The 15,595-nt window shown below is 41.1% G+C and overlaps 1 protein-coding gene across 1 annotated transcript in view; it reads right to left on the reverse strand.

Annotated features, from left to right (window-relative positions):
- The window catches only part of LOC142289995 (cilia- and flagella-associated protein 337-like), a 200,453-nt gene extending 186,837 nt beyond the window's left edge, over positions 1–13,616 (reverse strand). Inside the window, exons 1-3 of the mRNA XM_075333941.1 lie at positions 13,600–13,616; positions 13,275–13,545; positions 5,331–5,384 (exon numbers count right to left, since the gene is read on the reverse strand). Coding sequence (XP_075190056.1) covers positions 5,331–5,384; positions 13,275–13,545; positions 13,600–13,616 — 342 coding nt within the window. The remainder of the gene's footprint in view (positions 1–5,330; positions 5,385–13,274; positions 13,546–13,599) is intronic.
- Positions 13,617–15,595: the final 1,979 nt, after the last annotated feature.

Below are 15,595 nucleotides of genomic sequence, written 5' to 3' on the forward strand. Positions count from 1 at the left end.
AGTGAAACTAAAAAAAAGGCTCAGCTCCAGCTGAGCCAGGAGTCAATCATGACAGCTTTACAGACATTGTGTTTAAAACTAAGATAAACTATGAACACTGCAATTGAAGGGGTATTCTGATCTTAAAAGGGAATCAATCACCAGGATTTTCGTATATAACCTAAAGCCAGTGCTATACTATATATCATACAAGGATAAGGCTGCACATCAAACTTAGATAATGGTATAATGCCTCAAGCATATGGAAAAATATTGGAATATACAATGAAAAATGCTACTTGCTAATTTGAACATGTGAATAATGAATTGCATACCTGCCATGAATATTAGGAAAAAGGAGATATTTAGCAATCGCATTGATCAATGTAACTGAGCCCCAAGACCTCGTCAAGGTATATCTCTATATTGGGGTCCCTAGCTCTGTGACCCTAACTGTGTGTCATCTCATTGCAATTAAAAACTGCTGTGGGTGGAGAGGGGTAACTAAGGACTTTCCTATATAGGAGATGGAAAAAAACATGGCCGAAAGGGGCAGAGCTGTGTTCACATTCAGAAAAAAAACTACATATAACTGAATAGGATAACTGAAGTGAGCACTAATATATATATATATATTATATATCCTTGTATAGTATGTATTTTTTGGCTTGCACTCATAATATATATATATTAGTGCTCACTTCAGTTATCCTATTCAGTTATATGTAGTTTTTTTTCTGAATGTGAACACAGCTCCGCCCCTTTCGGCCATGTTTTTTTCCATCTCCTATATAAGAAAGTCCTTAGTTACCCCTCTCCACCCACAGCAGTTTTTAATTGCAATGAGATGACACACAGTTAGGGTCACAGAGCTAGGGACCCCAATATAGAGATATACCTTGACGAGGTCTTGGGGCTCAGTTACATTGATCAATGCGATTGCTAAATATCTCCTTTTTCCTAATATTCATGGCAGGTATGCAATTCATTATTCACATGTTCAAATTAGCAAGTATCATTTTTCATTGTATATTCCAATATTTTTCCATATGCTTGAGGCATTATACCATTATCTAAGTTTGATGTGCAGCCTTATCCTTGTATAGTATGTATTTTTTGGCTTGCACTCATAATATATATATATTAGTGCTCACTTCAGTTATCCTATTCAGTTATATGTAGTTTTTTTTCTGAATGTGAACACAGCTCCGCCCCTTTCGGCCATGTTTTTTTCCATCTCCTATATAAGGAAGTCCTTAGTTACCCCTCTCCACCCACAGCAGTTTTTAATTGCAATGAGATGACACACAGTTAGGGTCACAGAGCTAGGGACCCCAATATAGAGATATACCTTGACGAGGTCTTGGGGCTCAGTTGCATTGATCAATGCGATTGCTAAATATCTCCTTTTTCCTAATATTCATGGCAGGTATGCAATTCATTATTCACATGTTCAAATTAGCAAGTAGCATTTTTCATTGTATATTTCAATATTTTTCCATATGCTTGAGGCATTATACCATTATCTAAGTTTGATGTGCAGCCTTATCCTTGTATAGTATGTATTTTTTGGCTTGCACTCATAATATATATATATTAGTGCTCACTTCAGTTATCCTATTCAGTTATATGTAGTTTTTTTTTTCTGAATGTGAACACAGCTCCGCCCCTTTCGGCCATGTTTTTTTCCATCTCCTATATAAGAAAGTCCTTAGTTACCCCTCTCCACCCACAGCAGTTTTTAATTGCAATGAGATGACACACAGTTAGGGTCACAGAGCTAGGGACCCCAATATAGAGATATACCTTGACGAGGTCTTGGGGCTCAGTTACATTGATCAATGTGATTGCTAAATATCTCCTTTTTCCTAATATTCATGGCAGGTATGCAATTCATTATTCACATGTTCAAATTAGCAAGTAGCATTTTTCATTGTATATTCCAATATTTTTCCATATGCTTGAGGCATTATACCATTATCTAAGTTTGATGTGCAGCCTTATCCTTGTATAGTATGTATTTTTTGGCTTGCACTCATAATATATATATATTAGTGCTCACTTCAGTTATCCTATTCAGCTATACTATATATCAAGCTGATTTTCTACATACCTGTAGTGGTCAGCTCGAATGTTTAGGTTTTGAAATCCAAGAAAGTAAAGTTTATAAAATCGGCAGCTGCTTGAGTGACAGCAGCTGAGGATTAGATAATATCTGGGCGGTATTCATAGTTATCCCCTCCCCTTGTTAGAATTAGTAGTATACAATCGATGTAACTTTTCACTTACAGGACCTGTGGTGAGGTGATACTCATGTGATCAGAAGGGGCGGGGCCTCAGCCAACAAAGCTGATATCAGGAAGTAACATTTTCCTATTGGCTGAGGCCCCGCCCCTTCTGGTCACATGGGTAATTTTTGGACATGTGAATAATTATCAGCTTAGTTTCATGTTTATGGCTTTCTTTATCCTGATCTCAGTTGGAAAGTTACTCCATGTGGATAAAATGTCCCCAGGTGCCATGATTTCCTCTAATCCAAACAGTTGTTGTTTTTTTTATAAAGGAAACGTGTCACCAGTTTTCCCTATTTAAACTAAATCCAAAATCATTAAGTCCACATGAATATCAGCCCAGCAACCTGTTAGTAAGATCTCAGCTGTCCCATATATCTAAAAACATATCTTTTGTATTTGTAACCCTCCCTGGTTTGCTCTGATAGTAATTGCGGGTCTGAACTCAACACCATCCTCCTGCCTTGATTGACATTTTGTACATGATCCAAAGAGTCTGTTGTGCCTGCACAGCTCTTATTCTATACTGTGTAGGCGCAAGAGCTGAATATCTGTGGATGACAAAGGAGATGGCAAACAAAGCAGGAAGACTACGATTCTGGGGACAAAGAAGGTGCCAAACACCTAGTAGCACACCACACCGTCCTCCTGCCTTGATTAACTTCTTGTACATATATCGAAGAGTCTTTTGTGCCTGCACAGCTCTTGTTCTATACTGTGCAGGTGCAAGAGGTGAGGATCTGTGGATGACACAGGAAATGTTAAAGAAAGCAGCAAGATTATAATTGTGGGGACAGAGGAGGCGCCAAACACCTACCAGCACACCACTGGGATGGACTGTGCCAATTAGCATACAGTGCGGGAGGATTTTCTCAGCTATATCGGGAAGCTGTGGTTTTATTAAGATTGTTGGACAACTTTGTAAGACAACTTAAAAGGGGTGGATGAGAGATTTGGTTTATTCAGTATATAAATTTATACTTATACAGGGAAAATCTAGTGACAGGTTCCCTTTAACTTAAAGAGAATCTGTCATTAAGATTTTGCCACCAAATCTGACAGCAGCATAATGTAGAGACAGAGATCCTGATTCTAGCGATGTGTCACTCACTGGGCTGCTTGCTGTAGTTTTTTTCAGCAGGAAATAATCACCAGAGGACAAGTAAACTTTCTGCTATGTAATGCTCCACATTATAAGCTATGTGTAAAGGGCGCTTTACACGCTACAATATATCTTACGATGTGTCGGCGGGGTCACGTCGTAAGTGATGCACATCCGGCATCGTAAGGTACATTGTAGAGTGTAACAGCTACGTGCGATTGCGAATGAACAGTAAAACGTTCATCGCATGCACATCGTTCAATTCCTAAAAATTGACCGTCAGGTTGTTCATCGTACCCGAGGTAGCACACATCGCAGTGTGTGACACCCCGGGAACGATGAACAGATCTTACCTGCGTCCCGCAGCTCCCGCCGGCAATGCGGAAGGAAGGAGGTGGGCGGGATGTTTACGTCCCGCTCATCTCCGCCCCTCCGCTTCTATTGGCCGGCTGCCGCGTGACGTCAATGTGACGCCGAACGTCCCTCCACCTTCAGGAAGAGGATGTTTGCCACCCACATCGAGGGCATATGGACGGGTAAGTACGTGTGACGGGAGGTTACTCGTTTGTGCGACACATTCAACAAATTGAATGTGCCGCACATACGATGGGGGCGGGTACGATCGCATACGATATCGTATGCTGGATCATATGGTGTATAGCAGGCTTAACCCAACACACACTACTGATTGGCAGCTTTCTGCCTACGCACAGATGCACACAGAAAGCTGCCAATCAGGGTGGAGTTTTACAGTGCTCAGCATTAAAATAAATGGCTGATTGGCAGCAGAGAAAACATTGATTTTATCAAAATGACAACCTCCTTTTAGCACCTGTGGATCCAGCTTCAAAAAAGGTAAATGGGCACTCCTATTATCTTTAAAGACTACATTTTCCAGCAGCACCCTGCTACTTTTCAGTGCTACAGGCCCCTATCTCTGTTCTTCAGTGTCCTGATAGACATAGTTCTCCAAATATAGAGAAAGAAATGAGAGAGACAGAGAGAATAAAGAGAGAAAGTAATAATGAGTGGAGAGGGAGAGAGAGAGAGATAGAGATAGAGAGAGAGAGGAAAGAGAAAGAAGAGAGAGAGGGAAAGCAAGAAAGTAGAGGAACAGTAAGGTTGAGACCACACTGTGATTACTGTGAGTGGTCGCATGACACTCGGCACATGCTCACAGCACAGCGGGAGCCGAGTGTCATGCGAGTGTCATGCGACTGTGGTCCGATCGTGCGATCAGACCACAGCTGCGGAGGGGAGGGCCAGCACTGCAGAGGGGGGATTTATCTCCCTACCTCCTCTGTTGCCAGCTGATGCGAGAATCGCACTGCTCTCGCGTTACACCGCTGTAACGTGAGAGCAATGCGATGTTTCTCTCGCTCCATAGACTTGTATGGGTGTGAGTGGAACAAGATCAAATTCCACCTGCAGCATGCTGCGACTGTTTTCTTGGTCCGATTAGGGCTGAGAAAATAATTGCTCATAGGAGCTGCCCCATAGAGTAATATTGGTTCAAGTAGAATGTGATTTTTTTTTATCACATTGCACTTTGTCCGTATTACTCACTGTGTGTGCTGACCCGAAGGAGAAAGATTGGAAAAAAATAGGGAAAAACAGGATTGTGGTACATTAGTTGTTGCACTTATCATTCATAGAATAAACATTATTTTATAAAAATTTCATAAGGATACATGTGTGGTCCTGGGGGAGGTCACCCTCACATGAACATGCACAACCCACTTTTTAAATACAACCACCCTGACAATCAAAAAATATTGGCAGAAATGTGTGGGTGGCTACATATTTCCAAATGCATGGACAACACTGTGTGGTATAGTCCTCCAAAGCAGGAATCAGAACTTGAAGCATCTCTCCATTCTGTATACAGAGAGAATCCATATTCTGGAAATTGTATTCTGCAGTTATAAGTTTTTTATTTGACCATAGAGAACACATACCTCAAAAGCTTTCTTCAGTTTATGCAACTGCTCCAGCGTCACTTGTTGTTCAAACTGTGGAAACAAAATTATATTATCAAACATGATCATATAATTATCATTGTGAGGTATATACTGTACGTAATACGACAGAATTATAGAAAACAGAACACAGTTTAAAGGCGTGTTTCACCCATAATTATTATTTGCTAGATCGATATTATGTTGAGAAACAATGTTTCTCTCAAATATTTTATATAGGCAGTAGTGTCTGTGAGTGGCGCTATTGCGGACCGCTGTTCCCCATCGCCTGACTCCCGGCATCCGTGACCTCGGGGATCCGGTGATGTCACGTCAACTTCCTGCTGACCTGACATCACCGTGGCGGCCCCAGTCTCCGTGAGTGATTGGCTGTGGGCGGCGTTTCACAGCTTCCTCCTCCCTCACAGCAGAGCGCTGCAAGCAGGAGACACACTGGGCTGTGACGAGTGATGAAACTCCGCCCACAGCCCAGTGACTCAGGAAGACTGCGGTCAACCGCGGTGATGTCACGTGTTCAGGAACTTGACGTGACATCACCGGATCCCCGAGGTCACGGAGCCCGGGCATCAGGCGATGGGGAAGAGCGGACTACAATAGCGCTGCTCACAGGTACTATTGCCAACACAAGTTGAGAGAAACATAGTTTCTTAACATAATATCGATCTAGGAAATAATACATTTGGGTGAACCACTTCTTTAACATTCTGATCAGACGGTATACAGCCCTCTACTAAAGTTATGTGGAAAATTAGTCTGTTTAAAGTAACTGAGAAAAAGCTCACTCCTCATAATAGCATTAATTTCCATATACATATAGACACTACGAGCACTGCACATTGACTTCCACATGAAAACATGAACAAAATATCATTTTTTAAACTGAATATGAAGAAAAAGATAAAAATAGCAGTATCTGAATATTTATTTACAAACTCGAATATTTAAAGTATAAACTTAAATTTGTTTACAGACTTAGCTTTTTTGTTAATCACTAAACTAATATTTAGTTATATAACCTTTGTTTTTGATAACTGCTCTACATCTGTGTGGAATAGAGTCAACTACCATCTGACACCTGTGAAACAAATATTTCAGCCTAAGCTGACTGGACTACATTCCACAGTTCTTTTGTATTGTTAGGTTTGGTGTCATAAACAGCAGTTTTTATGTCATTTCACAAATTCTCAATTGGATTGAGGTCTGGGAATTGGGATGGTCTCTTTATAAGTTCAATCTTGTATGTCTGGAACCAGGATGTAGCCCGCTTGCTGGTAGGTTTGGAGTCATTGTCCTGCTGAAACACCCATTCAAGGGTATTTCTTCTTCAGCATAAGGTAAGAAGACCTCCTCCAGTATTTTGATATATTCAAACTGGTACAAGGTGCCTGGTATGCGATGAATGGGCACAACTCCAGAGTATGAGAAACATCCCCCAACCATTATGCTTGCCCCTCCATGTTTTACAGTCTTCATAGTATACTGTGGCTTGAATTTAGGGTTTATGTGTCATTTCACAAACGGTCTGTGGCCTTTAGACCAAATAAGAACACTCTTGCGCTCATCTGTCCATGAAATGTAGTGCCACGTCTCTTTAGGCCAGTCAATGTTCTTTGGCAAATGATAATCTTTTCATCTTTTTTCAGCAATGATACTTTATAAGGGCTTCTTGCAACTAGTTTGGCTTCACGGAGGTGTCTTCTGATGGTTGAAGAACGCACAGGAAACTGAAGATCTTCTTTGATCTCCCTGGAGCCGATCACTGGATGCTTCTTTGTCATTCTTGTTATTCTACGATCTATGCGGATGGTAGTGTTTCTTTTTCTACCACATGTTTCGGAATTTCTTTGCCATTTTAAAGCATTGGAACTCTATTTACCTGAGAAGTCAATTATTTTCTGCACTCTATATGTTTTCTCCTCTCCAATCAACTTCTTGATCAAAGTTCTTTCTCCTTCGGAACAATCCACTTTACTCAATGAGCAAGGGTTAAAACCAGCAGGTACAACATTTGATGACCTCGTTTTTTAAATAAGGGCCACAATTCACAACTGATTCTTCACAGACTGAAATACCTCACTAATTGAACTCTGCACTGCTAATAATTAAAACTCCCTCTTTTCAGTAAATTAGGAAATTACACCCAATTAGCGGCATTTATGCAATGACTGTTGATTCTGTTGGTTGCCAATTACTCGCTTAGACCCAGGCATTATTTTTTTTCCATGCTTTATGATCTTTTCTTCCAAAAACAGTAAATAAACCATTAGTGATGTTAGACCACTATTAGTTTGCACATAACAGTCCATCAGAATGAACCTCTTAGAGAATCCCTAGCTTAAAAGGTGCGGTGCTCCAACCATCCTTTTAGTGGCAGTGCACCAGCAGGGCAGTGCCCCCCAGCATCCATTCTTCAAGGCTGAGTCCCCATGACTTCAGGCCACACCACTCCACAAGAACAGCACCACAGCAACAATGGCTATCACACAGCACCAACATTGATTGAATTGATCTAAAACTAGGCTAGGGACCTACAGACGTCCACCATGACATGGCAGTTGTTTCATAAAGTCTGATCCGAATTTTAAACTAAGAACCTCATATTCAGTCTTGTAATTTTTGCCTAGCGATTCTAGACCAATGTATAATTTTTGGATGTGAAAACATGTCTGGTTTCTATAAATTCTGGCATATACTGTATATAGGAATATAGTACTCAAGGAAGATCATCCAAGATGATCATATTCATCAGAATGAGGCACAGTGGTGTGAAAAACTGTTTCCCCCCTTTTCTGATTTCTTAATCTTTTGCATGCGAGTCACACTTAAATGTTTCAAATGACCCCCAAAATTTAAATATTAGACAAAGATAACACAAGTAAATATAAAATAAAGTTTATAAATGAATGCCTTAATATTAAGAGAAAATGAAACCCAAACCTACAGGGCCCTATGTGAAAAAGTGATTACCCCTAATGCTAATATAGATTGGGCTACCCTTAGCAGCAGCAACTGCAATCAAGCATTTGCGATAACTGGCAATGAGTCTTTTACAACGCTCTTGAGGAATTTTGGCCCACTCATTTTTGCAGAATTGTTGTAATTCAACCACATTTGAAGGTTTCTGAGCATGAACCACCTTTTTAGGGTCCTGCCACAGCATCTCAGGAGGATTAAGGTCAGGACTGTGATTAGCCACTCCAAAGTCTTAATTTTGTTTTCCTTAAGCCATACAGAGGTGGACTTGGTGGAGTGTTTTGGATCATTGTCCTGCTGCAGAAGTGTGCTTCAGCTTGAGGCCACGAACAGATGGACATACATTTTCCTTCAAGATATTTTGGTAGGCTGCAGATTTTATGGTTTCATTTACCACAGCAAGTCTTCCAGGTCCTGAAGCACCAAAAACAGCCCCAGACCATCACACTACCGCCATTATATTTTACGGTTGGTATGATGTTCCTTTTCTGAAATGCTGTGTTACTTCTACACCAGATGTAATGGGACATATGTCACGGGCAGGGAGGATGCCGCCGCCGCTGCGCCCTCGCTGGCGCTCGGGTCCGGCGCTACTGCTGCTGCTCGGTGGCTCAAGCGGTGGGCCGGATCCGGGGACTCGAGCGGCGCTCCTCGCCCGTGCAGTGAAAGGGGTGATTTGGGTTTGGGGAGTTGGTCCGTGATGCCACCCACGGTTTGTGGTGAGGTTGGGACACCACCGTTGCTCTGGACGGGGATCCCGGGAGCGATGACAGGGAGCAGCTGAGATGTTTCTCTCCCCTCCGTGGGTAGGGGGTTGGTGGTCCCGGGGCCCGGTGAGGTGGGACGGGGAGGCAGGGTTGGCGAGGTGCAGGGTCGCGGGGGCAGTGCGGTGCCAGACGGCACGGTGGTACTCATTCAGCCAATGATGGATACAGAGTCTCCGGTAAAACAAACTGCTGGATGGACGGGTCCCGCAGCCGGCTGCGGTAGTTACTCCCGGTAGGTTGGTGGTGGCTGCCTTTCCCTGCACCTGTTGTGTATCTTCAGTCCCGATGGCTTCCCACCGGTAACCCGCTCCCCAGCTTGGATATGGGCCGGAGGAGCCCCTTTTGCCCGCAGGCTCTGGCCCTGGGAATTCTAACTGTGGCGGTAGTTGTATTTCCCTTTCTCGGTTTGGACGGTTGCCTTCAGACGGGTCTTTGCTGCTAGGAAACCCCGAAGGTTCCAGTCGCTAACGGATTTGACCAGTTTAACGGCGACTCCAAGCCTGGTCGGGGTCCATAGGCCCTGCCGGTTTGTGCTGGCTTCTCTTCGCTCCCCGGTTCGGTACCGGCGGGCCACCGCCCGTCCCCGGTCCTACGGTTCCACGTCAATCAGCCTCTCCTGCAGACGGCCACCAACATCTGCCAACCTTGCTCTCAGTGCCCGGGCCACGTACCCGGACACGGTGAGTCTGCTCCTCTACCACTACTTCACTCCTTTTCCTTCACTCTCCCTCTCTAATCTGACTTCCTTTCCCGCCTCCAGGACTATGAACTCCTCAGTGGGTGGGGCCAACCGACTGGCTCCACCCCACCTGGTGTGGACATCAGCCCCTGGAGGGAGGCAACAAGGATTTGTGTGTGACTGATGTGCCTATCTCGGGGTGTGGGGTGTGTTGTTGCAGTACCTGTGACGACCTGGCTAGTCCAGGGCACCACACATACACCAGCCAAAAAGTTAAACTTTTGTCTTGTTAGTCCACAGAGTATTCTTCCAAAAGTCTTGTGGATCATCAAGATGTTTTCTGGAAAAACTGAGACGACCCTTTGTTTTTGCTCAGCAGCGGTTTTCATCTTGTAACTCTGCCATGCCGGCCATTTTTGCCCAGTATCTTTCTTGTGGTGGAGTAATAAACACTGATCTTAACTGAGGCAAGTGAGGCCTGCAGTTCTTTGGATGTTGTTGTGGTGTGTTGTGACCTCTTTGATGAGTCATCACTCGTCACTGCGCTCTTGGATTAAGTTTGGTCTGCCGGCCACTCCTGGGAATGTTCACAACTGTTACATGTTTTTGCCATTTGTAGATAATGGCTCTCACTGTGGTTTGCTGGAGTCCAAAGCTTTAAAAATAATTTTATAACATTTTTCAGACTGATAGATCTTAATTACTTTTTCTCATTTGTTCTTGAATTTCTTTGGATAGCACCATGATGTCTAACTTTTGAGGATCTTTTGGTCTACTTCACTTTGTCAGGCAAGTCTTTTCTTTATTGAGAACATGTGTGGCAGTAATCAGGCCTGGGTGTGGCTAGGGAAATTGAACTCAGCTTTCCAAAGATGTGATAAACCACAGTTAATTTATAAGGAAAAAGATGGGGGCAAATCCAGCGGTATTCCTCAATAACCAGAAGGTATAAAACCATAAAGTCTTTATTCGGATAATATTTTAAATCCAGCTGTAGTAGCAGTAACAAGTCGAGAAATTAGTCAGACTAGTTTCAGCACTCAAGCCTTCATCCTATCTGAATAGCATTGCTCTCCAAGACGGCATACTAATGAACCCCACCGCGTTTAGCATAGTTAATGCAATTAGTATAGGGTGTATATCACTAGGTTTGCGAGGGTTAAATATTAACAAGAAAAAAAGGAGAACTGTTTTAAAACAATCTCTCGAATAGTCACTGAATACATAAATATATGCAAGGAGAAAAATGCATAGAATTGCAAGTATATTGAATTAGAGGAATAACTATATGGAATGCATTTCATACAGTTAATTTATGTTTTAAAGGGGGGAATCACTTTTGCACACAGGGCCCTGTAGGTTTGGATTTCTTTTCCCTTAATAATAAAGACTTTAATTTATAAACTGCATTTTGTGTTTACTTGTGTTATCTTTGTCTAATATTTACATTTGTTTGGTGATCTGGAACATTTTAAGTGTGACAAACATGGAAAATAATAAGAAATCAGGAAGGAGGCAAACACCTTCTCATACCACTGTACTCGTGTATACTGTACGTATGGATATAGTACTCAAGGAAGAACATCCAACAAGACCACATCCATTATTGTGAGTTATATGCTATTTGTAAGAATATAATGTTCTTAGAGTGAAAAACATCAAAGATGATCATATTCATCACTCAGAAATGGAATGTGGAGCAGTCTTGCCTGGTAAGAAGCTTTTTATTAGCAGCAGTAATAAATGATAATGGAACTTCAGACTTTCTTGACTTTTCAAAAATCTATACTATTCATATATTCATACTCATAAAGCCATATCCAACTACTTGAAGAACGTAGTATTGATCAGCTACATCTTTTATTTGACTTTTCAAAATAGCATGCTATTTTGATGCTTTTTTAAAAAAAAGTAAATGTAATATAAGCAGTGGATTGTGTTTGACCTAACATTCATTGTCATGACAATGAATGGAGCGGCACAGAGCATATATAACTAGACCACACTGAGGAGGAACAGAGGATCTGCACTCATATTCTAGAGATCGTGGGGGTTTTGATAGTGGGACTTTTGATAACACTTTTATCAACTATCATGTGGATAGGGGATAAATACAACCCCAATTCCCAAAAGGTTGGGATGCTGTGTAGAATTGAAAGAATGCAATGATTTGCAAATCTCTTCTAACCATATTTTATTCACAGCATAATATAGAACACAGATCAGAGGGGGAAAGTCAGACATTTTTCCATTTTATGTGAAAAAATTAACCCATTTACAAAGTGATGGCAGTAACACATCTCAAAAAGTTGGAACAGAGTTAACAAAAGGCTGGATAAGTGAGTTGTACTAATGAAAAAACAGCTGGTGGGTCATTTTTCATGTAATTCACATGACTATGTAAAAAGAGGATATGTTAGAGAGGCAGAGTCTCACAGAAGAAAAGATGGTTAGATGTTTATCAGTCTGTGAACGGCGGAGTCTAAAAAGTGCATACATTTTTCAGAACAATGTTCCTTAATGTAAATCTGCAAAGACTTTGAATATCACACCATCAGGAGTACATAATATAATCAGAAGAAACAGAGATTTTAGAAGAATCCATCTCCACAAGTGATAAGGTCAACGGATGATGTTAGTTGTTAGTTGCTTGTGATCTGTGCGCAGTGCTTTAAAAACAAGAATGATTCTGTCTTGTAGTTCACTGAATGGGCTCAGGAATACTTCCAGCAATCATTGTCTGTGAGCACTGTACAAGGTACAATTGCAAGTTAAAACTATCATGCAAAGAATACGCCATATATCAATACAACCCACAAAACACTGTTGTTTTCTCTAGGCCAAAGCTCAATTAAAATGGATTAATGCAAAATGGAAAACTCTTCTGTTGTCAGATGATTCAAAATTTGAAATTCTTTATGGAAACCACATATGTCGTGTCTTGCAGACGTTGGAGGAGAGGGACCATCCAGCTTGTTATCAACGCACAGTTCCTGCATCTCTGATAGTAAGGGGCATTACTGCCTAGAGCAAGAGCAGCTTACACATCTAGAAAAGTGTATCAATGCTGAACATTATATAGAGGTGTTAGAACATCCAGACAACATCTATTTCAGAGAAGGCCTTACATATTTCAGGTAAACAAAGCTAAACATCCGTGACAACAGTGCGGCTTCACAGAAGAAGAGTTTGGGTCATGAACTGGATGCCTGCAGTCTAGACCTTTGACAAATAGAAAATATTTGGCGCATTATAAAAAAAAATCTTGCAAAGAAGCCCCAGGAGTCTGGAGGAGATTCTTCATGTTCTCCATGTTCTTTGTGAATAAAATATGGCTATAAGAGATTTCCAAACCATTTAATTTTTGTTTGATTACATTTTACACAATGTCCTAACTATTTTGGAACTAGGGTTTTATCTTTCATGGAAATACCCTTTAAGCCTTCCATTGCTTTATTTTCTCTTGCTATTATTTGCCAATGTTAACACATACATAAACCTTACCTTCTCTTTCCGTAGGCTTCTAGCTGGGTCAGAAACATTTTGAAGACTTTCCATCACATTGTCGACAAGTCCCAGGGAATATCGTCTCTGCTGCCTGCGAATTATCTCCTTCTCCAACCATTCTGGCGGGGTTTGGATCTGCTCTCTAGGTTCTCCACTATAGTCAAATGGGGACATAGCTTGGACCCTGCTTGTCACCACAGCAGTTTTTGCCCTCTCTGGAACAGACTGGTTTGAAGCAGCAGTAGTTTTTCTTATTTCACTGAAAAGACTGTAATATTTGTTCAGTTTTGGTTACTAAATACCATGTACACCTTTGCAAAACCTTTTTTTATCATACATTTGTTTCCTAAATGCAATACTAAGCAACTATGTAGACTTCATTAAAAATGTTCAACCATTATTCTGCTGCCCAGTGTTTGAACGTCCTTTTGCTACTTTAGCAATCTACACAAAGGTTACAATTTTGTTAGACCTCCAGCTCCTCCTGATGGATCTCTCTGCTTCCCCCTCCCTTCCTTCAGTGTTGGAGTTAGCAGATACAACAGTAACCTAAGTACAAGAATTAATTTCTAAAAGAAAAAACAAAAAAGATTTTAACCCCTTATCAACCTAGGACGTAACGGTATGCCCATATCATGTCAGGGTAATCACTACTGGCGCTGCGGTGGGCCGGCAGTGATCCCTGCCCATGTCTGCTGATTTGAACAGCAGACATGTGCGGCTAACAGGCGCGGGTGGATCCACGATCCACTCACACCTGTTAACCCTTTAGATCGCTCTGTGAAAATTTTACAGCGTGATTTAAATGGCCACGATCACAAGGAGCCAATAGTTGCTATGGTAGCAACGGGTCATGTGATGACTCCTGTCGCTATCATGACATAGTTCCTGTTAGAGCCGACAGAGTAGCAGCTCTAACAGGAATGCAACACTTCTACTGATCAGAGCTGTGCAGCTCTGATCAACAGAAATTAACAAACAATGAGACTGCTGATCCTTATAGTCTCCTAGGAGAACTAGTAAAATAAAAAAAAGTAAAAAATGAAAGTTTTAAAAAATAAAAAAACAAAACCTAAAAGTTGAAATCACCTCCCCTTTACCCCATTGAAAATTAAACAATACAAATAAATTAAAAATATACACATATTTGGCATTGCCGCATTCAGAAATCCCAGATCTAGCAAAATATAAAATCAATTAACCTGCTTGGTAAATGATATAGTGGCAAAAAAATTCCAAACGTCAAAATTACTTTTTTTGGTGGTCACAAATTTTGCTCAAAATGCAATAACAGGTGATCAAAATAAAACATAGCATCTGTGCAAAAATGTACTGTTAAAAATTTCATCTCGAAACGCAAAAAATAAGCTGTCACTGAGCCCCATATCCCAAAAAATGAGAACGCTACAGGTTGCGTAAAATGGCGCAAAAAGTGCACCACTTTTTTTTATCAAACTTCTGAATTTCTTTTAACTCCTTAGAAAAAAAATAAACCTATACATATTTGGTACCGACAAACTAACTCGTAAAGACCTGAGACATCACACCGACACAAGACAACACACCGACACATAAGGTTTACCATATAGTGAACACGGTGAACCCCCAAAACAATCATCCAATCGCATTTTTTTTTTTTTTTACAATTTTTCCGCACTTGGAATTACTTTTCTGTTTGCCAGTACACACTATATGGTAAAACTCATGTTTACATTTAAAAGTATAACTCGTCCCCCAAAAAACAAGCCCTCATATGGCAAGATTGACTGATAAATAAAAAAGTTATGGCTCTCAGAAGAAGGGGAGCAAAAACCGAACACATAAAAATGGAAAAATCGCCCAGTCCTTAAGGTGTTAAGGTGTCCTAAGATCATCTGTTTTTTTCCTACAAGTGTCTTTGAGTACAAAATATGGATTTATTGTTACCTCTGCATTTGTAGATTCAGGCTCATTGACAAAGATTTTGCTATTGAATGTGGATAGACTGTTTCTACTCTTGGGTATCCTATTCAGGTGTCAGTGATCGATAATTCTCTGCTTACTCAAAGTCATGTTCTAAGGTCGAGAATGTATGCATGAAGGTGGGAAAGTTACATACACAATCAATTTCACTCATGGTCCTTTCTTCTTTACCTACTAAACTGGTGGTGTTTGACATACCCTGGTTGGTTAAATCGTACCATCAATTGGGAGACTTGGGAGATTAAGTCTTGGGGGGGACTTTTGTTCCCCCAGTTGCTTATCCAAGTCCTTAGCATCTATGAGATCTCATCTTCCTAGATTTATTCAGGATTTAGAGGATGTGTTTTCTGAGACTG

The sequence above is a fragment of the Anomaloglossus baeobatrachus genome, chromosome 2, assembly GCF_048569485.1.
Source record: "Anomaloglossus baeobatrachus isolate aAnoBae1 chromosome 2, aAnoBae1.hap1, whole genome shotgun sequence".
Taxonomy (NCBI): domain Eukaryota; kingdom Metazoa; phylum Chordata; class Amphibia; order Anura; family Aromobatidae; genus Anomaloglossus; species Anomaloglossus baeobatrachus.